The sequence below is a fragment of the Molossus molossus genome, unplaced genomic scaffold (assembly GCF_014108415.1).
Source record: "Molossus molossus isolate mMolMol1 unplaced genomic scaffold, mMolMol1.p scaffold_m16_p_5, whole genome shotgun sequence".
In the NCBI taxonomy this organism is placed as follows: Eukaryota; Metazoa; Chordata; class Mammalia; order Chiroptera; family Molossidae; genus Molossus; species Molossus molossus.
Genome location: NW_023425388.1, coordinates 85,996,289 through 86,023,474, shown reverse-complemented (window position 1 = coordinate 86,023,474; position 27,186 = coordinate 85,996,289). Strand labels below are relative to the sequence as shown.

Below are 27,186 nucleotides of genomic sequence, written 5' to 3'. Positions count from 1 at the left end.
TGGTGAGTGTATCAGTCAGCTGTTGCTGTGTAATGAACCACAAAATCTTAGTGGCATACCATAATAAGGATTTATTTCTCATGTGTGTACAAGTCACCTTCATGATATTAACAAGTGGAGATCAGCTGATCTAGGACGTTCGTGGCTGGGTGGTTCTGCTGGGTCTCTCATGGGTTGGGGACAGGTCTGCTCCTCATCTGTTCATTCTGGTGCCTAGGATGATAGACCAACAGCGACCCAGGAGAAGCCATTCTCAGGACTGTACAAAGCAAAGAGAGGGGGAATCCAAACACACAACCACATTGTAAGCTCCTTTTTGTGCCACACTTGCCAATATCCATTGGCCAAAGAAAGTCACATAGCAAAGCTCAAGTCAACAATTGCTGAAATATGCCCCTTTCATGGATATAGAGAATATTTTTGAATAGTAATCTAATCTAACACAGTAGGAGTGATGTAGTATGATACAGAGCCCAGTATTTCCTTTTGTGATATTTTGTTCTGAAGTATAAAACTTGATAAATTTTAACATATGTATACACCCATGAAGCCAGCATCAAGATCAAGATGATGAGCACAGTCACCACCAAAATTTATGATCCTTTGTCTCACTCTTCCCACCCAACCTCTAGTCCTGGGTAACCCAGCTCTGCTGTATTGTAGATTGGCATGCATTTTGTGGAATTTTATATAAATGTATAAACTCATTTTTGGGGGTCTGGTGTCTTTCACTCAGCACAATTATTTGGAGACTTACCCATGCTTCTGTGTGTATTCGTAATCTATTTCTTTTTATTACTGACTAGCATTCTGTTGTATAGATATATAATAGTTTATTTATGAAACCTGTTCATGACATGTGGGTTGTCTCTAATATATTTTTCACATTACCAGTAAAGCTGCTATGATGATTCATGTACAGGTTTGTGTGGACACGTTTTCCTTCCTTTGGAGAAATGCCTATAAAGGGAATGCATAGGTTATATGTAAGTGTATATTTAACCTTTTAAGAAACTGCCAAACAACCATAGTAGTTATACTGTTTTACCTATCTATCAATAATATATGAAAGTCCCAGTTTCTCCAGCTCTTTGCCAACATTTGGTGTGGTCGGTCTTTTTAATTTCAACCATTTCAGTAGGTGTGTAGTAGTGTCTGATTGTGATTTTACTTTGCATACCCCTAATGACTAAAAATGACGAACATCTTTTCATGTCCTTATCTGCCATCTGCAAATCTTTTTTGGTGTGTCTATTCAAAACTTCTTTCCATTTTTTCTTATGGAGTTGCTTATTTTATTATTGTTGAGTTTTGAGAGTTATATTTTCTGGGTAGAAGATCTTTGTCAGATACCTGCTTTACAATGTTCTCTCCCAGGGTGTGGCTTCTCTTTTGAATTTTAATGAAGCATGGCTTATCAGTTTGGTTTTCTATAGACTGTATTTTTGGTGGTGTATTTGAGAAATCATGAACTAATCAGAGGTCATCAACACCTCCTCTCTTTACTTCTAGAAGCTTTCTACTTTTACATTTAGGTCTAGGATCCATATTGAATCAAATATATGTGACACAAGGAATGAATACAAGCTAATTTTCTTGCTTATGGATATCTCATTTTTCCAGCATCATTTGTTGAAAAAAAAAAAAAAAAACAACTATTCTTTCTCCACTGATTGTAGTTTTGTCAAAAATCAATTGTCCCTGTGTATATATGGAACTGTTTTGGGGTTCTCTGCTCTGTTCCATTGATCTGCTTACCTTTACATCAATACCAAAGTATCAGGATTCCTATGAGTTTACAATAAGTGCTGCAATCAGGTTGTGTTAGTTCTCTAATGTTGTTATTTTTCAAAGTTGTGTTGGTTATTCTGGGTCTTTTGGATTTCTATCTGAATTTTAGAAACAGCTTATCAGTGTCTTAAAGAAAAAGTAGCCTGCTTAGATTTCTGTTAGAATTGGGGAAAATTGACAGCTATACAATATTAAGCCTTCCTGCCTATGAACATGGTATACTTCACCATTTATTCAGGGCTTCCTCAATTTCTCTCATCAATGTTTTGTAATTTTCAGTGTATAGAAAATCAGTGAAGTATTTGTAATTTCCAATATATAGAAACACAATTGATTTTTGTACAGTGGTCTATGGCCCTTGTATTTTTACATACAGGATCATGTTATCAGAGGCAAGTTTTACTTCTTCCTTTCCAGCTTGGGTGACTGCTCTCTTGCCTTATTGTACTGGCTAGAGCCTCAGTAAAATATTGAATAGAAATAGTGAGAATGGGCGTCTTTTTCTTGTTCCTGATCTTATGAAAAAAGTATTCGGTCTTTCACCATTAGGTATTATGCTACCTGTAGGTTTTTCATAGATGCCTTTTACTGGTTTTTTGTTTTTTGTTTTTTGTTTTTTTAATCCTCACTTGAGGATATTTTTCCAAAGATTTTTAGAGAGAGTAAAAGAGAGGCAGGGGAGGGGAGAGAGAGATACACACCATAACTAGGGCCAGGGATGGAACCTGCAACCTAGGTATGTGCCCTTGGCTGGGACTCTTTGGTACACAGGCCAATGCTCCAACCACTCAGCCACACCAGCCAGACCAACTGGATATGTTTTTTATTCCTAAATATTTTTAAATTTTGTTCTGGGTAAAGTTAAATTACTTGAAACCACTTGATCCTTTTGAGTCTAGTTTTAATATGTACTAGGTGGAATCAGAACCATGTCTGAGGCAAGGCCCTCTTTGAGTGCTCTTTCCCATGCCCTATGAATTGTGGGGTTTAAACCATGCTCAGGGGAAACAAATTATTTTTGGATATTGGCATACACTAAACTATTTAGAAAAGTCAATTAACAGCATCCATATCATGTATCCTAGAGACAGGATTTTCACATGTCTGAACCATCCACATCACTGCTTCCATCCATGTCTGCTTGTACTGTGAGACCAAATGTCCTTAAATAATTATATTTATTAGTTCAGCTCTCCTGCCTTTACTCAAAAAAATGCTAAATGTCATAGTCCTCTCTCTCTAGGTCCTCATGTGCGATACATTCCAAAGCCTGACAACAGGCCCTGCTCCATCACTGACTCTGTCAAACGGTTCCCCAAAGAGGAGGCCGCAGAGGGGAATGCCACCAGCCCACCGCAGAACCCACCCTCCAACCTCACCGTGGTTACCGTGGAAGGATGCCCTTCATTTGTCATCTTGGACTGGGAAAAACCTCTAAATGACACTGTCACTGGTAAGATCATAGCATGAGGACTGTTACTGCGGTGGGAAGCTTTGATAATATGCTCCACCGGGACTGCAGAACCTTGAGTCAAACTAGAACCTGTGGGTCACATCTCTGAGTAGCGAGTCCTACAGTTCTGCTGTCGCTGTGGCACATTATCGTCAACAGTGCCATGTGATGGGGAAAACAGTCTTTGTCCTGGTTACGGGCTTCCTGGTAATTGAGCAGTTCTCATTAAATTGCATCTGTTCATCTCCCCTTAGAACTCTTTCACAATGAGAAGATATACCTAGCTTTTTTTTTTTTTATCCTCACCCGAGGATATTTTTCCATTTTTTGTACAGATAGAGTGGGAGGGAGAGAGAGGAAGGGAGAGAGAGAGAGAAACATCGACGTGAAGGGACACATCGAGTGGCTGCCACCCACACGACCAACCAGGGCCGGGGACAAACTGCAACCGAAGTACGTGCCCTTAGCAGGAACCGAACCCGGGTCTCTCCGGACCGCAGGCCAACGCTCTAACCGCTGAGCCAAACCGGCCAGGGCCCTAGCTTTTTTATTACCAAGAAAATTACAGATGATATGTGAGAACTTGCCACTGCTGATGATATTTAAATCAGTTTTCCTTTCACCAACCTAATTTCTAGATTTACCTAGAACTTTTGAGCAGGCTAAATGTCATTTCAACCATTCTAGGGAACATGTTTTAAAAACTCTAATCCTACTCAATTTTCTGCTCATCTTCTGAAATTTTGATTCTGCTATCTACCCACCTACTTCCTCTAAAAATTACTGTGAAAATAAGAAATCCTGAGTCATTCTTTGAACTTATTATATGGGAATTTAATTCTCCATAGTGAACAGGATCATCAAACTAGAGAGGAAGGGAAAAGATTAATAACCTAAATCAGCTTGAGGGCATAGCCTGAGTACGCAAGGTCCCTGCTGCCCACATCCATGCCTGTGCCTGGGGTGGATGGACAGGCTTCCAATGAGCCCACTAAGAAGCTGTCAGGAGTAGAGGGGGGAGGGAGTGCAAATTTCAGAATCTGCCAAAAAACTCTTCTATGAATAAAGAAGAAAACAGCAGTTGTTTTTCCTCAGACAAAACCATCTAGGCAACTTCCAGTGTAAGCAACTCATCTTTACTTAGCTGACTTTCTTTAAAACCATAGTTTGTGAATTGTTTTTTTCATGCAAAGCTTACCTTTGTATTGAGAATGAGCCACCACTGCCCGTGGTTCCTGGGGACTTGCCTAGCCCTGCTTCTTTACTTGTGACTCTGGCCATAGGTGCTAAGTCAATATATAAAAAAATTAATATCTAAAACTCTAAATCAACATCTAAAAATCAATCAATCTCTAAGTATTGATTATCTACATATATTAAAAGTTCAAAACTCTCAACCCATATACTGTGCTGATACAGGCTTCCTGTGATAATCTGAGCCTTAGTTCTCACAAAACCAAATGATCTGTAAAATTTCATTTGCCTTAAAGACGTGGGACTTCAAGTTGAAATTGGTTAATCTAAAAGATCTAATCTAATACAGCGATTTTCAACTGGTGTGCTGCAAGAATTTTTGAAACATGAATATCTGATTAATTTAGTCAGGGACACTGACCTCTTTTCCCTTAGTTTGTCAAATAAAAAAATGACAACAGCCAACACAGTAATAGCCATCTGGTGTGAATGCCCTATCTTGAACCATACATATAATATAATAGAGTTACATCTTATTGGTCACATCACATAATAAGGATAGGTAATTACTATTATTTTTTTGTAAACCAATAAAAATTATACCTATTTTTTTGTCAGATTGGCAAAATATATATATGTTTGGTGTGCTGCAGAATGTTAGTAATTAGTTTATGTGAGCCATGAGATGAAAAAGGTCGCAAATCACTGATTTAATACATCTAATACATATTCACTTGTGTATGTCAATTATATCTGATTTAATTTGTTTTAAGCAGAATGATTTTCCTTTCTGGTTCATTATGTAACACTTTAAAAATTATATAAACTTGTAATCTCAAAGTATTCTAACCAATTATTTTGGAACATTGTTACCAAATGTTAATGGGCTGCTTGAGATCTTTCCCAAATAATGGACTTATAATAACAGTTTTCATGGATGAGGGCCACATCTCATTAGCTGTAATATTTTCTACATAGAAATAAGTCCATATTTAACCATTATTCATCTAGCCTGTATTTAAATGTTGGATGATATACCCTAATGGCTTGTTCTATTTTTCCATTTCTGTTCATTTTTAAATTGTTAAATACCACTTGATTTCAAATCTTTTATAAACCAGAAGCTCAGGTAATATGGGAATTAATTTTAACCTTTTATAAACCAGAAGCTCAGGTAATATGGGAATTAATTCTCATATCACTGAAAATGATATGAAAGGAAAGGACCGAGAAAGATAACAGAAAGAGAGTGAAACATATTCTTTATTTCATGAATTGGCTTCTGTGAATAATCTTTCTTTTCATTGACAGGCACATATTCACCTCTAGGAAATACATTCAAATTCAGTTTCTTCTACATGTTCCGTCTACACTAATGTTGAAATAGGTGACCTAAGAAATCAGCTGTAGCCTGCTTGGGTCTTTGGCAACTTAAAGTTAAATTGGTTGTACGGTGTTGCTTTGTGATATGCCGAGTGTGCTGACATAGGTTTAAATCCCAGACTGGCTGTGTTCTAAATATGGAACTTGGGTATATAATTAGCCTCTTTGAACTTTGTTTTCCTCATTTGTAATGATATCCATTGTTATCAATTTATCCTGATGATAAAATTAAAGAGAATGAATGTGCAGCTGTTAATGTTTGTCAGTAGTCGAAGAAGTAGGAGAGGTAGAAATAGTATCGCCATTGCTATTGTCATGCTCTATTGACCAGAGTGATGTTCCCAAACTTTAAAATAAGTAATTTTTCTATTAAGTGAATTATCTCATAACAGGGCAATAAAACCCTCTGAAGCGGGGTGACCAAGTATCCAGTGTTAGGTCTTTATAGATTTCCTTTTATCTTTACTGTTCACAAAATTATAAACAAAATTCTATATTTGAAAAAAAGAAATATGGACACAAACTTAAGAGGCTGTCTTTAACTTCTGAAATATACTCAGAATGTGTCTACAGATATTCATTCCAAAATAATGGTAGTGGATTTATTAAAAAGCTATTGTTGCTTTAAAACACTAAAGCAATAATATTTACAAAGCCCCAAAACTATACATTCAAATACCTATTTAATTATGAAGGTAACTTCTAGATTTATTTTGAAAACCACAATCTTTTAGGACTAAAATAGTATTAAATCATCCTTTAGAATTTGAGTCAGAAGAAAATTAGAGAAGATGCACAATAAGAATTTCAGGTATTGAAGGGCTAGAGTAATATTTGAAAGAACATCACACAGTTGATGAGGAATGTTCAAGTCAAAGATGGTCTTTGAGGGTAGTAGCTTTAATGCATAACCAAATGGAGTGTCATATAGATTGTTCTTTCAGAAACTAAGCAATACTTCAATCTTTTCTACTGGAATATTTCAAATTTTTTTACCCTGTTTTCAAAACACGAATAAGGGATAATAAAAGCAGCGCTAATAATAGGTACCACTTGTTGAGCAAATAACCACTGGCCATCTGTTCCTACTTTAAACCCCACAAACAACACTATGAAGAGACAGTACTGACATTTTACAGATGGGAAAACTGATCAAGGCAAGTGCTTTGGTCTGTCTCTTTCTATCAAGTCAAACAGTTTCCATCTTTACAAAATCAATTTTGATGGCAGCAGGCAGGACTGGAAAGAGGGTGAGTGTGTGAGAGAGTGAGCTAGTGTGTGAGAGAGTGTGAGTGGACGTGAAGGTGGACAACCAAACCTGAGCAGTGCAGAGCCATGGAGAAGAAGGTTCCTGTGCTGTGGACGGAGCAGCCGGCTACTGCGGTAAGCGGCCCTTCAGGGTGCTTCTCGCTGCACCGTGCGGAGGTCCCACCATTTTGGAAGATCCTTAGTCTTCCCTGGAAAGAGGCAGTGGGAGTGGCTAGGGCCCAGCAACCTGAGCCCACCAGTGCACCTGGCACCGTCGGACCATTGGACACTCTGTGTCAACACAGACTAGTGCACGGTAGCGGAGCTCCCAAGTTGCTGGTCTCAGAAGCTGCAGACAGCCTGGAGCCCAGCACCATCCCCCATAGTAGCAACCTGATCAGAGTCCAGATATACCCCCAGCAACAAAGGCTGGGGAGCAGACATCCATCCCCAGGCAACAGAAGCACAGACCAGCAGCTGAGACCCATCCCCAAAAAACTACAGCAAAAGCTGAGCAGGAGTTGAGTCCCACTGGGCAGCAGCACTCCCCAGCCTCCAGCTGTGGGACCTGGGGCTCCACAGAGGCCTGTGCTGTTCAGGAGCTCACAAGTGCAGTGGGAAGCAAGAGCCTGAGAGGGACTGGTGCGATCCAGCTGCCTGCCCCCAGGAACTGCAGAGTGCAGGGGCACCAGAGAGGCCTGTGCCACCCAGCAGGGACTGTGCAATCTAGTTACCTGCAGGACCTGCAGGATACCGAAGCACCAGAGAGGATGGTGCACCCCAGCAGGGACTGTGCCATCCAATTACACACAGGACCTGCAGGTGCTTCAGCACCAGAAAGGCCTGTGAAACCCAGCAGCCCATAACATAGGCATAGAGCCCGGTCCCCAAAGGGGCTATATGATCCAGTTACCCGCGGGACCTGCAGAGTATGGGGGCACCAGAAAGGCCTGTGCGACGCAGCTGCACAAAAGACAGACTTAGAGGATGTGAAAATGTAGGCGGAGTGAATAGAAGCTACTCAGACGATCTCCCAGGACCAAACGGGATTTACAACTAAAATAAAGACAAATCCTCAGAAAAAAGGCAACAAAAAACAGCAGGACCAGACCATATAACCAGTGACACTGAACACCAGGGCTACATTCCAAGGCACTGAATAACTGAGACTACTAGCCACCAGGAAAAAGCTAGAGGATAACTGAACCTTTCCTGGGCTTGCAAATCTACCCAGGAAAGTAAGACTTGACAGTGGTGTTTAACATGGGCCCACCCAGGCTCATCCAAACCCAGTAGAGGGAGCCACAAACAGCAGAACACCAACACCCACAGGGAAAATTTGGCAGGCTCCAAAACCCACTGAGATAGCCAAAATGGTGAAACAAGGAAACAAATCCCAAATGAAAGAACAAGAGAACTCTATCAAAGATGAGATCAATGAAATGCAGCTAAGCAAATTATCAGAGGTAGAGTTCAGAGCCATGATCTTGGGGAAGCTCAACAGCATGAATAAGGACATCAGCACCATGAGTAAAGATATAGAAACATTGAAAACCAACCAAGTGCAAATGAAGAATGATAGCAGAAATTAAGAACACATTAGAAGGACTAACCAGCAGAGTAGAGGAAACTGAGAACTGGATCAGTGAATTAGAAGACAGGGTAGAAAATGTCAACCAATAAGAAAACCAAAAGAAAAACTATTACAAAACAGGAAGACAGCTTAAGAGAACTGTGGGACAACTGGAAACGTAATAACATTCGCATCATAAGAGTCCCCGAAGAGGAAGAAAATGGGCAGGGCTAGAAAATATATTTGAAGAAATAGTGACAAAAAACTTTCCTAACTTGGTGAAGGAAGAAGGCATTCAAGTTCAAGAAGCACAGAGAGCCCCAAGTAAGAAGAACCCAAACAGGCCCACACCACGACACATAGTAATTAAAATGCCAAACATTAAAGACGAAGAGAGAATCCTAAAGGCAGCCAGAGATAATCAAAAAGTTAACTACAAAGGAAATCCCATGAGGGTCTCAGCTGACTTGTCAACAAAAACACTACAGGCCAGAAGGGAGTGGCATGAAGTAATCAAAGTCATGAAAAACAAGGATCTGAATCCAAGACGACTCTATCCAGCAGGGCTATCATTCAAAATAGAAGGTCAAATAAAAAGCTTTCCAGACACAAGGCTAAGGAAATATACTAACACCAAACCAGCACTGCAAGATAAGCTAAAAGGACTGCTGTAATTAGTAGAAGAAAGAAGAAAAAAATAGAATCACACTAAAAACAAAATGGCAATAAATAAGTACATATCAATTATCACCTTAAATGTGAATGGTTTGAATGCTCCGATAAAAAGACACAGAGTAGCTGATTGGATAAGAAAGCATGGCTCACATATATGTTGTTTACAAGAGACCCACCTCACAACAAAAGACTCATATATGTTGAAAGTAAAGAATTGGGAAAAAATCTTCCAAGCAAACAGAAAGGAAAAAAAGCTGGGGTAGCAATACTCATATCTGATAAAATAGATTTTAAAATGAAGGCCAAACCAGAGACAAAGAAGGCCTCTACATAATATTGAAAGGATCTATCCAACAGGAAGATATAACCTTGGTAAACATATATGCACCCAATAGAGGAGCACTAACGTATATTAAAAATCTTTTGGAAGACTTCAAAGGAGAAATTGACAGCAATCCAATCATAGCAGGGAACTTCAATACCCCACGGACATCACTGGATAGATCTTCTAGACAAAAAATTAACAAGGAAACAGACTCTACATGAAGCACTAGATCCAATAGATTTAATAGATATCTACAGAGAATTACACCCCAAAACTGCAGAATTCATATTCTTTTCAAGTGCACATGAGACATTCTCAAAGATAGACCACATGTTAGGGAACAAACAAAGTCTCTACAAGTTCAAGAAGACTGAAATCATATCAAGCATCTTCTCAGATCACAATGGCATGAAACTAGAAATCAATTGCAAATAGAACATGCAAAGACATTTGAAAACATGGCGGCATGTTATTGAACAATGAATGGGTTACCATGGAGATCAAGGAAGAAATTAAAAACTCCCTGGAAACCAATGAAAATGAACACACAACAACACAAAATCTATGGGGTGCAGGGAAAGCAGTTCTGAGAGGAAAGCTCATAGCACTACAGGCCCACCTCAAGAAACAAGAAAAATATTTAATTGACTACCTAACTTCACAACTTAAAGAATTAGAAAGCAAACAAAAAGAAGACCCAAGAACAAGTAGAAGGAAGGATATAGTAAAGATCAGAGCAGAAATAAATGACATGGAGAAAAAAAAAAAATTCAAAGGATCAATGAAACATAGAGCTGGTTCTTTGAAAAGATAAACAAGACTGATGGACCCTTAGCTAGACTCACTAAGAAACAAAGACAGAGAACCCAAATACACAAAATCAGAAATGAGAGAGAAGAAATAATAACTGACACCACAGAAATACAAAGGATTGTGAACAAATATTATGAGCAATTATACACCAACAAATTCAACAATCTAACCACAATGGAAAAATTTCTAAAAACACATAGTCCCCCAAAACTGGACCGGGAAGAGATAGGCAACTTGAACAAACCAGTAACAATAAAAGAATTTAAAGATGTAATCAAGACTCTCCCAGCAAACAAAAGCTCAGGCCCGGATGGCTTAACCAGGGAGTTTTACCGAACATTCAAAGAAGAACTAATACCCATTCTCCTCAAATAGTTTCAAAAAATTCAAGAAGAAGGAAGACTTCCAAACTCGTTTTATGAAGCCAGCATAATTCTAATTCCAAAACCAGAAAAAGACACTACATACAAAGAAAACTACAAACCAATATCCCTGTTGAACATAGATGCCAAAATCCTGAACTAAATACTAGCAAATAGAATCCAGTAATACATCAAAAAAAATATTCACCATGACCAAGTGGGATTCATCCCAGGGATGAAAGGCTGGTACAATATTTGCAAATCAATAAATGTGATACACCACATAAAAAAAAAAATGAAGAATAAAAATAACATGATCATATCAATAGATGCTGAAAAATCCTTCGACAAAACCCAGCATCCATTTCTGATAAAAATGATCAGCAATGTGGGAATAGAGGGATCATATCTCGACATAATAAAGGCCATATATGAAAGACCTACAGCCAACATCATACTCAATGGGCAAAAATTAAAAGCATTTCCCTTAAGAACAGGAACAAGGCAAGGATGCCCACTTTCACCACTCTTATTTAACACAGTATTGGAAGTCTTAGCCACAGCAATCAGACAGGAAGAAAATAGAAAAGGGATCCAAACTGGAAAGGAGGAAGTGAAACTGTCATTATTCGCAGATAGCATGATACTATACGTAGAAAACCTCAAAGACTCCATCAAAAACCTACTAGACTTAATAAATAAATTTGGCAAAGTAGCAGGATACAAAATTAATGTCAAGAAATCTATGACATTCTTATACACCCATGATGAACTCACAGAAAGAGAAACTAAAAAACAATCCCATTTACCATCGTGGCAAAAAAAATTAAGATACCCAGGAATAAACTAAACCAAAGAAATAAAGGACCTATTCGCAGAAAACTACAGGTCATTGAAAAAAGAAATAGATGAAGATATAAAAAACTGGAAGCACATACCCTGTTCATGGATTGGAAGAATTAACATCATTAAAATGTCCATACTACCCAAAGCAATCTATAGATTCAATGCAATCCCCATCAAAATACCAACAACATACTTCACCGAACTAGAACAAATACCTCAAAAGTTCATATGGAACCAAAATAGCCACAGCAATCTTGAAAAAGAAGAACAAAGTAGGAGGGATCACATTACCAGATTTCAGGTTATACTGAAAGCCACCATAATCAAAACAGCCTGGCACTGGCACAAAAACAGGCATATAGACCAGTGGAATAGAACAGAGATCCCAGAAATGGACCCAAGGCAATATGCCCAATTAATATTTGACAGAGGTGGCAAGAGCATACAGTGGAGTCAAGACAGCCTCTTTAATAAATGGTGTTGGAAAAATTGGACAGCTACATGAAAAAAAAAAAATGAAACTAGACCATGAACTTACACCATACAGAAGAATAAACTCAAAATGAATAAAAGACTTAAATGTGACTCGAATCCATATACGTCCTAGAAGAAAAGGTAGGCAACAAAATTTCAGACATCATATGCAGCAGAATTTTCACTGATACATCACCTAAGGCAACAGAAACAAAGGAGAAAATGAATACATGGGACTACACCAAACTCAAAAGCTTCTGCACAGCAAAATAAACAACCATCAAAATGGAAAGGCAACCCACTGTATGGGAGAGCATAATTGCCAATGATATATCAGATAAGGGGTTAATTTCCAATATATATAAAGTGCTCATACAACTCCACAAAAGGAAGACAAAGAACCCAATTTAAAAATGGGCAGAGGAACTAAATAGACACCTCTCCAAACAGGACATACAAATGGCTAAGAGACATATGAAGAAATGCTCAACATCTCCCTGGCCGGTTTGGCTCAGCTGTTAGAAAGTCGGCCTTCAGTCCGGAGAGATCCAGGTTTGGTTCCCGCTAAGGGCATGTACCTTGGCTGCTGTTTGTCCCCGGCCCTGGTTGGGTCATGTGGGTGGCAACCACTCGATGTGTCCCTTTCACATCGATGTTTCTCTCTCTCTCTTTCCCCCTCCCACTCTATCTGAAAAAAATATCAAAAAATGTCCTTAGGTGAGGATTAAAAAAAAGCTCAACATCACTAATCATCAGAGATGCAAATTTAAACAACAAGGTATCACCTCACACCTGTCAGAATGGCCGCCATCAACAAATCATCAAACAACAAGTGTTGGCGAGGGTGTGGAGAAAAGGGGACTCTAGTTCACTGCTGGTGGAAATGCAGACTGGTGCAGCCACTATGGAAAACAATATGATATTACCTCAAAAAATTAAAAATTGAACTTCCATTTTACCCAGGGATCCCACTTCTAGGAATATACCCTAAGAAGCCTGAAACACCAATCAGAAAGAATATATGTACCCCCAGGTTTGTAGCAGCACTGTTTACAATAAGATCTGGAAACAGCCCAAATGTCCACTAGTAGACAAATGGATAAAAAAGCGGTGGTACATATACACAACAGAGTACTATGCAGCGGTAAGAAAGAAAGATCTCTTATCCTTTGAGATGACATGGAGGGACCTGGAAAGTATTATCCTAGGTGAAACAAGCCAAACAGAGAAAGACAAGTACCATATGATCTCACTTATTTGTGGAATATAATGAACATAATGGGGTAGTCCCAGAGATGTGGAAGTGGGGTACAGACTGACAACCCTCAGAAGAAGGGGTGGTGGGGGAGAGATAAACCACAGAACTTATATGCATGTATGCATGAACAATGGACATGGACAACAAAATTGGGGATGGGGTGGGGAGGGGAGGGAGCGGGGAATCAGTGGGGGGAAAAGGAGAAACATCTGTAACAAAAATAAATTAATTAATTATAAAATAAATGAATAATCAATTTTGCTTCCACTTAATTACTAGTAAATATCCCTCCCAGCTGAGGTAAAGAGGTAAAATGAACATATTTGAATTCAGGATCCTCCCCCTTTCTCCCTCTCCATCCTCTATTAGAATAGCAAACTAACTGAAGTAGGAGCAAAGAGTTGAAAAACAACAAAGCCAGACCCCAAAGGGTGGGAACAAAAGAGTGTGAGGAAGGAATGCTAAATGCCAGCAGCTGGTCCTTTAAGAGCTGCACTGATATGTCCAGATACACCCCATTGACTTCTAGTTTAATATTGAATTTTTGGAAGAATAGTCAAAAGAAATTATTTAGAAAGAGTCTTGCTCCTTTTTAAATGTTTTTAAATATAGCATGAAAAAATCCTTCCCAAATTACAGTTGGTGATTACAAGTCCCCTGAATGGCTTCATGTTTTCTACCTTTGGTCTCAGGGCCACCTGCAGGAATCTCCAGGAACGTGCCAGCTCCCGTGAACCCCTCCCCTTTTTCCTGCCTCCAGCCACCGTGTACTTCTTCATATTGATGGAGCTGATTTTGAATGGGGTTTTGTTGTTTAGTTTTTGTTTGATTTTTTTTTAGTCTTCTGTATCACCTTGGCACATGTGTTAAACTAAACCCCAACCAAGAGCAGGGAAAACCAATGAGCAAATTTGTAAATTATATTTCATATTCTGAAACTCTTTCTCTCTTGATTAACCCTGCAAGTTCATAGAAACAAGTCTTTAAGTGAAATATATGCAGATCTCTGTTCAGACTTAAGGACATACAGTAGTTTCTTTTTACAAATACAAGGATAATTATGAAAGGGACATATTTAAGCAGTAAGTACAAAACTTATGTACCTTACTGAAGAAGTAGGTACAAGAATCCCATAATTCCATAAATCAAAATAATGAACTTTAGGAAAGGATAGTAGGTTGTTTAGCTGTCATCTGCTGCTGTGGTTTTAGACTCAGCAGTTTTTGCTGCAGCACCACGTGGAGTGGCCTTTGCCCCATAGGGCGGGAAATATGGCTCCTACTCGCAGCCCCTGAGTGCCTTCCAACAATGGCAGGCTGACCTGCCTACCAAAATCACAGGTACCAGTTCCCAAAGCTACCACTGGAGCGTCATAGATCTTCAGTTACCAGGCCTCCCCTGCTCTGCTAGAGGGAAAGCAGAATTGGTCTATGAGCAACTCCCAAAATGATTTTGGATCTTTGTCATTCGCTAACCATCCCAATCTGGAAATTGCTAATGTGTAAGACATATATGTAATGTATACATCAAGCATAATATCAACACGTAATGTATAAGATCTGAACTACAATCGAGCTTTTTATGAGAGTGCCTTTATTATGCTATTAGCTTCAAGAACAATTAAATCAGCCAGAACATAAAGACAAGTATTTGTTGGCTTTTTTGCTTTTCAGAATATGAAGTTATATCCAGAGAAAATGGGTCATTCAGTGGGAAGAACAAGTCCATTCAAATTACAAATCAAACCTTCTCTACAGTAGAAAACCTAAAACCAGACACAAGGTAAGCAACAAGTGCTATAATGTGAATTCTGAGAGTGCAAAAGTCAGAACAAAGGGATGGAATGACATCTCCCTCTGTGTCTTCAGGGAGGGTCTAGTTTGCATTTCATTCTTTGGCTTTCCATACACAGCACTAGATACCTCTAGAGTCATGTTCTGCAAATATGCAGATTATTGGTGGGAACACCAGAGCTAGCAAGATGGTCTTATAAGCTAACAATGTAGCTTCAATGTAGCTGGGAACATTGAAAAATAGAAAGTCATTAGTACCAAGTGTTGACATTAATTACTTACTTTTAGAGAAGGAAAAGTCTGTGAACCAGTGACACCTTGAGTGTATGATGTAAAACTACATCTGAAGTATAGAAGAATTTAGCCACAAAGTGAAGGGCAAGGAAATAAAAGCCATGTGATAAATCAGGTGAAAGTTTGTAAGAGTTAATGCTTACAGTAACTAGAGACTAGTCCCAGACATAGCCATCCTTTGCTTTGGGGTCTTTTTATTATAGACACATGAAGACAGATTTTTGAAAAGAGATATCAATAATATTAGCATCGTCCTATAATGAACAATTTTCCTTGGTCCCCCTAATTACACATTGACACCAGGTTGTTTATATTGCTATATAGTTTTGTGATTCCTTTATAAATCTAAAATACCCAATAGTTTTTCAGTTAATTATATTATTACAAGAAATATAGAGGCCTTAGACATTTCTAGAAATGCAGTAAAGTTTTTTATGTTTTGTTTTACATGGCTAAATCACAAAACTTAGTCATGTAAAACAAAACAAAATCAAGGAGATTCTTAAACTGATACAGTCAAACATTTTCTTAACAAAGCCAGCATGCTAAATGCAGTTCTGGACTGAATTCTATTCTCTGTGGGAAATTAGTTTCTTTCTTCAAACTCCAAAACACTGTTTGGTGAACTGTCCATGCATCCAGTTAAACGATTTATCATATTAAGTTATAGTACACCAAGGAACATAGAAGAATTTTCAGAGGGACACAATCAGGAATCTTTCCAGAGTGAATGTTTTGTAGCTCGATCAAGTTCCTCAGTGTTGAACAGCAGAGTCACGTCTAGAACTTCAGCATCAGAGACTTTCTTCATAAACTTTACTTCCTGCATCTTTCACTGTCATTGATTGATTGGATTAAATTGGGTTTTGATTGTGGTGCTCAAAAGAATCTATTTTGGCTCTGATAGCAGGGAGACTCTTCTAATATTTTCAGGGGGGAAGGAAGCATCTATTTCATTATAGATGGTTTGCTGTATATAAAACTCTAGTCCAGTTCTGCAAAAATAGCACTTTTCCACAGCATATTTTTCTTTCAAGTTTTCTATTTTGAACTGTGATATGGAAAATTTTGCAACTGCTGCTTTTCTTAAAGGATTTAAGTTAGCCAAAATAAGCATATATTTTAGTAATGATGATCTTGGTTCTGTTTTATTAACAAGATTAACAGGGACAGAGCCTATTTTTACTATAATATATTTTAAAGAAAAAGTAAAAAAGAAAAGTCGTTTAATTTAGACTTTTAAATAGGTGGGTTTGGGCTTACAGGACTTGGATAGTTTCTCTCTTCAGTTTCCTGCTTTTTATTCCACTTGATTAAAAATGGCTGTGTAGTATACAGGAAGTACATTGAAAGGCATCCAGTTTCTAAATGTTCATTGTGTTTCTTTTCTGAATCAGGCTGTCCTCATATCTCACAGTGCACCTATTAGCTATAATCAGAAGTAGAGTGGTTATTCCAGTGATATTTTCAATGTAATTTGTTTGTTACAAAGTTTGCATTTCCATGCAGCTAACATTTATTAAGGAGCGATAGTGTGCTCAGTGGTGTGCTTGGTGTTGTGGCTGCAAACATGGATAAACATGGTGCCTGCTCTTGAGGAGCTGGAGGCTGGGGGTTGGGAGTTAATAACCGATTAGTCTACACAAGGTGGTGAGTGCTCTGGTCGAAGTATGCCCAAGGTGCCACGGGAGCCCGAAGTGGGTGGCATTTTGCAAAGTCCGGGGAACTTAGGAAAAACTTCCTGAAGAAGGTGACACCTGGGCTGATGCTTGAGGGACAAGTAGGGAGGAGTCACAAGTAGGTGACTGTCTTCGGGAAAGGAATGTCCGAGAGCAGCACGTGCCAGTGCAGAGGCCCAGGACGGCATGGCAGTGAACGACACGCTGTCTCACCAGTGTGAGATGTGAAGAGTGGACCAAAGCAGTGGACGCAGAGAGAGGTGGAAGCTGGGTTGTGGAGAGCCTTCTATGCCAGATCAGGAGATAGGTCAAGTGATGGGAGAACTTGAAGGATAGTAACCAGGGAACAACTTGTTCTTTTATTTTAGTCTTCATTCTTAATTTCATTTCATTGGAAAAAAATCATTTTTATACTAAAGCTACTTATAATGAGTGACTAAATCTACAAAAAAAGAACATTTTTCTAGTGTGATATAAGAATGCCATTTTGGCATCTGACTTAATTGGTCAAGAAAGTTACCTTTGGGTTGAATTGCATTTCATGCTGGAATCACAGGACCAGTCAGGATTCACATCTAGCTTCTGGTTATTATAACTGGTATAGGACTCAAGCTAATTTTTTCTAGACTTTGCCTCAGACTGAAACACAACCATGGCCCATTTATTCTGCCCTCATCGTATGTGTCTTGCTTATGTCTCTTGACCTTCATCAGTGGGCTATCTGAGGAGGACCCTACAACCTGTTCTCATCTCAAGACAAGCAAAGCCCAAAGGAGGCCCTTTCTGAATTTGTCTTTGGGAAAAAGTAATGTTAAATTTAGTTTAGGGATCCCTGAAGTCAGAACCCATGCTGAGTTTTACTACTGGGCATAAATTTGAGCCCATTCAGTGTGTCTATATGTGGCTTACTTAATGTTATTTTTAGAGTTTGCTATGCTTGAATGAAATCCATTAGGATATAAAGACTGTTAATATTCATATATATGATTTGACCAGGATTATATTGGTAGTCCCTAATGGGTCAGGATTTAAAAGTTGTATATCAGTAATTTGAAGTAAAGAACATTTTCCCACTGGGGGCAAATATAATGTGTGGATGTAGAGGTGCTCTAATGAAAATACATGAAACTTTGTGGTGGTCAGTAGATCCCAGTACCCAATGGACCTGTGAATGCATACCATGCTCTCCTGACAGAGGTATGCTAGAGATTAATTTGTCTGGTTTTATGGATAAAATGTTTTGAGCTGAAATATTAAAAATGATTTGGTGACACCCCTATTAGTCAAAGTAACTTAGTGAGTTAAGGAAGGATATAGTGAAACTGAATTATTTCATTGAATTTAAGGTTTCAGAAGCCTAAAAGTACCTAGAGAAACAAAACTAACATCCATGAAATAAGCATCATAAGACAGCATAAAAGACAGCCACTATAGGACTTACACCAATTCTGCAATTTATTGGAGAGAAAGCCTCCTGGAGTACTTCAGACTGTAACTTAACAGTAAAGGATAGGAGGATTGGGATAGGCTGGCAAGAAAAGAAAGCAACAATAGTATTCAAGTCAAATCCATGTGCATGACTTAGGTGAAATACAAGTTGTCCTCAAAATACTACTGAGAGCAAGGCTGTAGCCAGAATAATAAAATTATGAGTTCTTAAATTTAGGTTCATTGGCTTTTTTGATGCAATTTTTTTTTTTTTTTGTATTATATTATATCGTGGTTTCATTCCATTGTGTCTTTTGCCCAACCATGGCCCAAAATTAATGCTAATAAAGAACATGGTAAAGTGCAGAGGAAGTGTGTACAGATGCAGCCACCAGGTGGTTTTTATTAGCTTTAAAGAATGACTTTGATCACATTTCAATGCTTGGGGAAATTTCTGTAATCAAAATATATGGTAAAATTTCATTTCCAAAGTAGGCAGACTTTGAATTATAGCTGTTAAAATCCTCTCTCCCTTGGTTCTGGAATTCCCTACCTGAAAAGCTAGAATATAATAACTTCTATAAGAATTACTATAGCCACATTCCAATTCTAGGAGGCATATGTAAATAATTTATTTTAATAACATTTTCCATCATTTGTCCAGACTAAAAAAACACAAGCTTTAAAACAGGTGATAATTACTGGCTAATCATTACAAACATGTGAGCCTAGAGTAGAGTGCTTGGTGTTAGAATATTTAACCCACGAGAATAAGGGTGGAAAAAATAGATCTGCAGAGCCTGGAAAATAGCCCCTCGTATGGGACCATCCAGCAGCTGTCTTGCTACTGGGAGGCTTCAGCTTCACACCTGGCATGAGATGTTTCTATCTATAGAGAGTAGAGCTGCACAGCTATTCTGGGTACATGGGTGCAGCCCCAGCCTTGTCCATGACCCCTCTAGCCCATACCCCAATATTTATTTTCCACTTATTTTTTTCCCCATGAAACCTCAATCTGCGTCTCTTGTTGAACTAAAAGAAAACAAGAGTTGCTCCTATCTGGAGCCAATCACTTTGTTTGCAAAGACCACTGTGATTATTTTTAGTTCTGCCAACAGAAGAACTGATAAAGTATATGACTTAAACAGTGCGTCTTGCACCACGGCTTAAAGGATTAAGAAGTGTGGACTGATTGATCTTGAAGCCTCTCTCAGCTCTAAAATGATATAATCTTATGATATTGCAAGTCATGCACAGAATCAGTGGGGAAAACTGGAACTGAACATAAAACCAAAACATAGGTCAGTCCTACAGCAGGTAGAATTGTCCTGATAAAACATTTTTCTTTGAATCTGTGTCTGTGATGTGCAATTTGTTTTCAAAGTTGTTTTTAGCACTCATTTTGATAGTCCACTGATGGGCCAGGTTCTTCCTGGTGACCTGGTTGGGCAGTATGGATGGACACACACCATTGCTGTACACTAACTGGAAAAGCCCTTTAACCTCACCCTGTCTTCACGAGCCATGTCTCTCCTAACTGACTAAAAGACTGAAGAATCCACCGTGTGTGCCAGAATCACATGTGGCCCAGCAATTTCCTATGGAAAATGCACTCTGTCTTGTAATTAAGATCAATCAAATTCACCTAATCTGCTCAAGTACTTCCACTGTCCTCTGTGGCCAGGAGGGTTCTGGAGAACAGTTCTTTAAGACTGAAACCTACCAAAGTTTCCTGTAGCTCACAGCAAAGATGGTTTGGGACTATTGTTTATGTTGTTTGATTTAATAAAATGTTGGAACTAAAAGTGAACGGGAACAGAAGCAGCAACTCATAAACTGTAAATCTGGCTGAACAAAGCAGGCATGTGAAAGAACCATTATGTCCTTCTCCGCGGTGTTTTTGTGAAATTCTGGTCTTTGCAGATTCTGTATTAAACTTTCAACATCTCTTTTCATGGGCTTTGTAGAAAGAAGTAAAACAAGCTGCCAGAGCCTTAGCCATTTTATTCAGTTTTATTGTAGGTGTGGGCAGCAAAACAATTGCTTCTTCATTAAAGAAGAAAGAAATATAGGGGATTGCTCAGTTTTGCAACTTTTCTTCAGACCAAAGTACAGCTAAGAGCACAGAACTCCTGCCCTGGCTGGTTTGGCTCAGTGGTTAGAGCACTGGACCTCAGACCAGAGGATTTCAGGCTTGATTTTCGGTCAAAGGCACATACCTGGGTTGCAGGTTCTGTCCCTGGTCAGGGTCATACAGGAGGCATGTGTCTCTTCACATCCATGTTTCTCTGTCTCTCCCCTGCCCTTTCCACTCTCTCTAAACATCAATGGAAAAATATCCTCAGGTGAGGATTAGCAACAACAAAAAGAGCACAGAACTCAAGTCTATAAAGAGTTCTTCTTTTCACATCACCATATTCTTCTTAGTTTTCACTTATAATGTTTTAATACCTAGTGAAGGGGGTGCCAGAAACTCACAGCAACACTATAGAGTTAGAGTGCAGCCCAGATCTTATGTTTGTGTCCCCCACAGAAATGGAAGACACAAGAAACGCCCCTAAGGGCATACCAGCCAGCTAGTTGATACCGGATGCCTGCTGATGCCCTGCTTCTCTCCACCCTGTCCCTGATTAAGATTTATTTTGCCCTCTAAGTCCCCACTCCTCTGCCCTTATTGCTCCTTATCTGTATTCCCAGGTCCGCATAATATCTGCATGTGGTAGGAATCCAGAAATGCCTACTGTCACCCTGCAGTGTCTCTGGAGCACGGATTTGGTTGGATTTCTCTTTCCCTGTTTGACTGCTCCTTACTTTTTTTCTTATTCTACTTTTTTATTTCTCTCTCCCTGACTGACCCCACCTGAATGAGGCTCAAATATTTCAAGACTACACTAGGGGTAAAATTAGCTAACTAAGCAATTCAAACAACTGCAGAGTAGCCTTTCTATATAAAAAGCAGATTGCTTGAGGTTTTATGAGTTTAAATCAATGGAAATATATAGAAAGTTCATCAAATAATGAAAAATATAGCTCAGGTCTATATTATGAGCAAAAATGGAGGAAAATGGTTCTAGAGAAGAATAAAGGAAAGGAAGGCAGGAAACGGCAGTGTGCCCTAGCCTGACCTGAACAGTATTCTCAGGTTGGATTTTCCAGGCTGGAGTTTCCCTGTCTGACAGTTTTGCCAGTGAACCATGAATCCCACTATTTGAAACCCTAGTTTTTAATTTTTCTCTAAATTGTTATTTAATGCTTATACTACTGATTTTTACAGTTGCTCTCAAACTCTACCCTATTCTTTATTTTCCCACTTCTCTGGGATAATAATTGGAGCTTAGTACTAGAGAATATTTATAATCACCACATACCAGACACATTGCTTTTACATCTATTTATCTCATTTATTCCTCACAAAAACTCACAAAATAATTTTATACCCTTATAAAGTTGTAATTAGTCACAAGCAATATTACTGTCTTCATTTTTATATATGAGAAAAGTGAGGTTCATAGAGGTTAAATAACTTACCTTAAAGTCACACAGTAGTGCAGCTGTGAACACGTCTCTCTGGCTCCAGAAAGCTGAACCTTAACCATAGCGCAATGCTGCCTCCTGACGGGAGACTTGGGAAGGCTATTTTTGTTTGGATCCATCCCCACCCAGGTGGAACCAGGAATGAACTCTAGGAGGCCCAAAGGTTTGACTCCAGTTATCATTGAACTACATCCCACTTAGATATTTATTTTGATAAAGCTGGTCTTATCAATGGCTTTTTCAATTTAATTTCCATTTTTATCAGAAATCCACATACATAGTTTTAAAACTCAAATGTTACAAAGCAGCTTATTTCTATTCCTAAATTATTTCCCAGAAGCAAATATTTTCAATTATTATTTTCAGCTTTATTAAGATATAATTGACAAATACATTTGTAAGATATGCAGTGTGAAAGGATTCCCACCCCCACCCCACCATCAAGTTTATTAATACATCCATCACCAAGCATATATAACTTGGTGGGGGGTTACTTTCAAATTCTACTCTCTTAGTACATTTCAAGTATACAATACAATGTTATCAGCTATAGTCACCATGTTATATATTATATTCTTAGGCCTTATTCATTTTATAACTGAAAGTTTAAACCTTTTTACAAGCTTTATTTCCCCTACTCCCAACCCTTGGCAACCACTTTTCAAATCTGTTTCTATGAGTTCAACTCCCCCCACCCCCCACATACAAGTGATACTTTGCAGTATTTGTCTTGATCTATTTGCCTTATTTCACTTAGTATAATGCCCTCCAGGTTCAACCCATGTTATTGCAAATGTAGCATTTCCTTCATTTTTAATATAAATAGTATTCTATTATCTACACACACCACATTCTCTTTATCTATTCATCCACTGGCAGATACTTAAGTTGTTTACATATTTTGGCCAATGTAAATAATGCTGCTATGAATATTGGAGTACAACTATCTCTTCAAGGTAATGATTTCATTTCCATTTGATACATACCTAGAGGTGGGATTGCTGTATCCAGGGTGGGTATACTAGTTACATCCCACAAAGGTGTGAGGTAGTATCTCATTGTGACTTTGATTTGCATTTCTCTGATGATTAGTGATGTTGATCACCTTTTCATGTACCTGTTGGCCATCTGTATGTCTTCTTTTGAAAAATGTCTATTCAGGTGATTTGCCCATTTTTTAATTTGGTTATTTGCTTTTTTTCTACTGAGTTGTCTGAGTTTCTTATATATTTTGGATATTGAACCATTATTGCACACATGGTTTGCAAATATTTTCTCCCATTCTATAGGTTGCCTTTTTCATTTTGCTGATGGTTTTCTTTGCTGTGCAGTGGTTTTTGTTTGATGTAGCCCCACTTGTTTATTTTTGTTTTTGGTGTCAAATCCAAAAAGTCATTATCAAGACCAATGTCAAGGAGCCTATGTTTTCTTCTAGGAGTTTTATGGTCACATTTTAAATTCATTTTGAGTTCATTTTTTATTATAATGTAAGGTAGTAGTCCAGTTTCTTTCTTTTGCATGTATATGTCGTTTTCCCAGCACCATTTATTGAAGAAGCTGTCCTTTCTCTTTTGTATCTTCTTGGCTTATTTGTCATAAATTAATTAATCATATATGTGTGGGTTTATTTCTGGGCTTTTTATTCTGCTCCATTGATCTATGTGTTTTTATGCCAACACTATACTGCTTTATTACTGTAGTTACTATTGAAATCAGGGAGTGTGGTGCCTCTAGACTTGTTCTTCTTTCTCAAGATTGCTTTGGCTATCTGGGATCTTTTGTGTTTCCATACAAATTTTAGAATTGTATGTTCTATATTTTCAAAAATGCCATTCAAATTTTTATAGGGATTGCACTGAATCTATAGATTGCTTTGGGTAGTAGGGCTATTTTAACAATATTAATTCTTCTAATCCATGAACATAAAATGTATTTTCATTTATTTGTGTTTTTAATTTCTTTCATCAATGTCTTATAATATTCACTGTACAGATATTTACCTCCTTGGGTAAATTTATTACTAAATATTTTGTATTTTATGCTATTATAAATGAGATTTTCTTAATTTCTCTTTCTGATAGTTCATTGTTAGTGTATAAAAACACAACTGATTTTTATATATTGATTTTGTATCCTGCAACTATAATGAATTTATTAGTTCTAACAGTTTTTTGGTGATATCTTTAGTGTGTCCTATATATGGTATCATGTCATTTGCAAATAGAGACAATTTTACTTCTTCCTTTCCAATCTAGATGCCTTTTATTTCTTTTTCTTGTCTGATTGCTGTGGCTAGGGCTTCCAGTACTATAAAAATGGTGAGATTGGGGCATCCTTGTCTTGTTCCTGATCTAGAGGAAAAGCTTTCAGCACTTCATTGTTAGTATGTTAGCTGTGGTCTTGCCATATATGTTGAGGTATCTTCCCTCTATACCAACTTTGTTTAGAGTTTTCCTCATGAAAGTATGCTAATTTTGTCAAATGCTTTTCTGCCTCTATTGAGATTATATAATCATATAATTTTTATCCCTCATTTTGTTAAGTTGGTATATCACACTTATTAATTTGTGGATATTGAACCATGTTTGCATCCCTGAAATAAAACCCACTTGATCATGTATTATTCTTTTAATGTATTGTTGAACTTGGTTTGCTAATATTTTATTGAGGATTTTTGCATCTATATTCATCAAGGACATTGCCTATAATTTTCTTGAGTGTCCTTCTCTGGCTTTAGTATCAGGGTAATGCTGGCCATGTAAAATGAGTTTGAGAGTGCTCACTCCTTTTCGACTTATTGGAGAGTTTGAGAAGGATTAACATTAATTTTTCTTTAAATATTTGATAGAATTTACCAGTAACATCATCTGGTCCTGAGCTTTTCTTTGTTGGGAGGTTTTTGATTACTGATTCAATCTCCTTAGTAGTAATTGGTCTATTCAAATTTTCTATGATTCAGTCTTGGTAGGTTGTATGTTTCTAGAAATTTCTTTTTTTCCTTCTACTTTATTCAATTTGTTAGAGTATAAGTGTTTATAGTAGTTGCTTATGATCCTTTGTATTTTTGTGGTATCAGAAGTAATGTCTCCTCTTTCACTCTGACTTTGAGTCTTTTCTCTTTTTTCTTAGTATAGCTAAAGATTTGCCAATGTTGTTTATCTTTCCAAAAAAAAAGCAGCTTAGTTTCTTTTTCTTTTTTTTTCTTTTTATTGTTTTTCTGGTCTCTATTTCATTTATTTCTGCTCTGATCTTTGTTATTTCCTTTCTTCTACTAACTTTGGGCTTTTATTATTTTTTTCTAATTCCTTGAGCTGTAAAATCAGGATATTTGACATCCTTTTCTCTTAATATAAGCATTTACCTCTATAAACTTTCTTCTTCAAATTGCTTCGACTGCATCCTATATATTTTGACATGTTTTATTTCCCTTTTCATTTGACTGAAGATATTTTTTTATTACTCTTGATTTCTTCTTTGCCCCATTGGCTGTTCAGTAGCATGTTGTTTAATCTCTACATATTTGTGAATTTTCCAGTTTTTTACTTTTTTGATTTTATTCATCTTCATATAGAGCGGGGGTGAGAGAAGGAGGAAGAGAGAGAGAGAGAAATATCTATGTGAGAGAGACACATCGAGTGGTTGCTATTCACACGACCCCAAATGGGGCTGGGGACAAATTGCAATGTGGTATGTGCTCTTAGCAGGAACCAAACCCGGGTCTCTCTGGTCTGCAGGCCAATGCTCCAACCGCTGAGCCAAACTGGACAGGGCCCAGTTTTTTTCTTGTAATTGATTTCTAGTTTCCTACCATTATAGACAGAAGAGATGCTTAATATAATTTCAATTTTCTTACGTTTATTAAAACTTTTGTTCGTGGCCTAACATATGACCTATCCTGAAGAATGTTCCATGTGTGCTTGACAACAATGTATATATATTCTGTTGTTCTCAGATGCAATGTTCAGTACATATTTGTTAGGTACACCTGGTATAACATATAGTTTAAGTCTAATGTTTCTTCATTAATTTTCTGTCTGGATGATAAAAGTGAGGTATTGACAATTCATACCCTCATTGTATTGCTATTTTTCCCTTCAGACCTGTTAATACTTGCTTTATATATTAAGGTGCTCCTATGTTCAGTACATAAATATTTACAACTATTATATCCTCTTGATGAAGTGAAACATTTGTCATTATACAATGATCTTCTTTGTCTCTTGTTATAGTGTTTGGTTTAAAATCTATTTTGTCTGATATAAGGATAGATACACCTGCTTTCTTTGGTTTCTATTTTCATGATATACCTTTTTCCATCCCTTACTTTTAGTCTGTGTGTTTTTAAAGCTGAAATGAGTCTCTTCCAGGCAGCATATACTTGGGTCTTGTTTTTTGTTTGTTCGTTTTTTTTTTGTTTTGTTTTTTTCCCATTAAACCACTCTATATGTTTTGATTGGAGAATTTGATCCATATACATTTAAAGTAAATTGACTTACTATTGCTATTTTGTTTATTGTTTCTGGTTGTTTTATAATTAGTTTGTTTCTTTCTTTTTCTCTTCCTTTGTGATTTGATGATTTTCTGTAGTCATATGTATTGATACCTTTCTCTTCATCTTTTATGTATCTACTATAAGTTATTACTTTGTGTTAACACAAGGCTTACATAAAACATCTATTTGTAAGTCTGTTTTAAGCTGATAACTTCAAATGCCTACAAAAGCTCTGCATTTTTGCACTCTCTTCACATTTTGTTTTGTTTTTGATGGCACAATTTAAATCTTTTTACATTGTGTATCCATTAACAAGTTATTGTAGTATAGCTATTTTTAATACTTTTAAACCTTTGTATTTGGTATAAGTGATTTACCCACCAGATTACAGCAGTAGAGTATTCTAAATTTTGCTATATATTTACTTTTTTAACCCAGTGAGTTTTATATTTTCATGTTTTCCTGTCATTAATTTAGCATCCTTTAGTTTCAGCTTCAAGAACTCTTTATCATTTCTTGTAAGGATAGTGTAGAGGTGATGAACTCTTTTAGCTTTTGTTTGGGAAATTCT

At 37.5% G+C, this 27,186-nt stretch overlaps 1 protein-coding gene across 1 annotated transcript in view; it reads left to right on the top strand.

Annotated features, from left to right (window-relative positions):
- LOC118616995 (ABI family member 3 binding protein) overlaps positions 1-27,186 on the top strand; it is a 188,635-nt gene that overhangs the window by 150,795 nt on the left and 10,654 nt on the right. The window contains exons 57-58 of the mRNA XM_036242520.1: positions 3,035-3,244; positions 15,069-15,177. Of these exons, the coding sequence (XP_036098413.1) occupies positions 3,035-3,244; positions 15,069-15,177 (319 nt within the window). The remainder of the gene's footprint in view (positions 1-3,034; positions 3,245-15,068; positions 15,178-27,186) is intronic.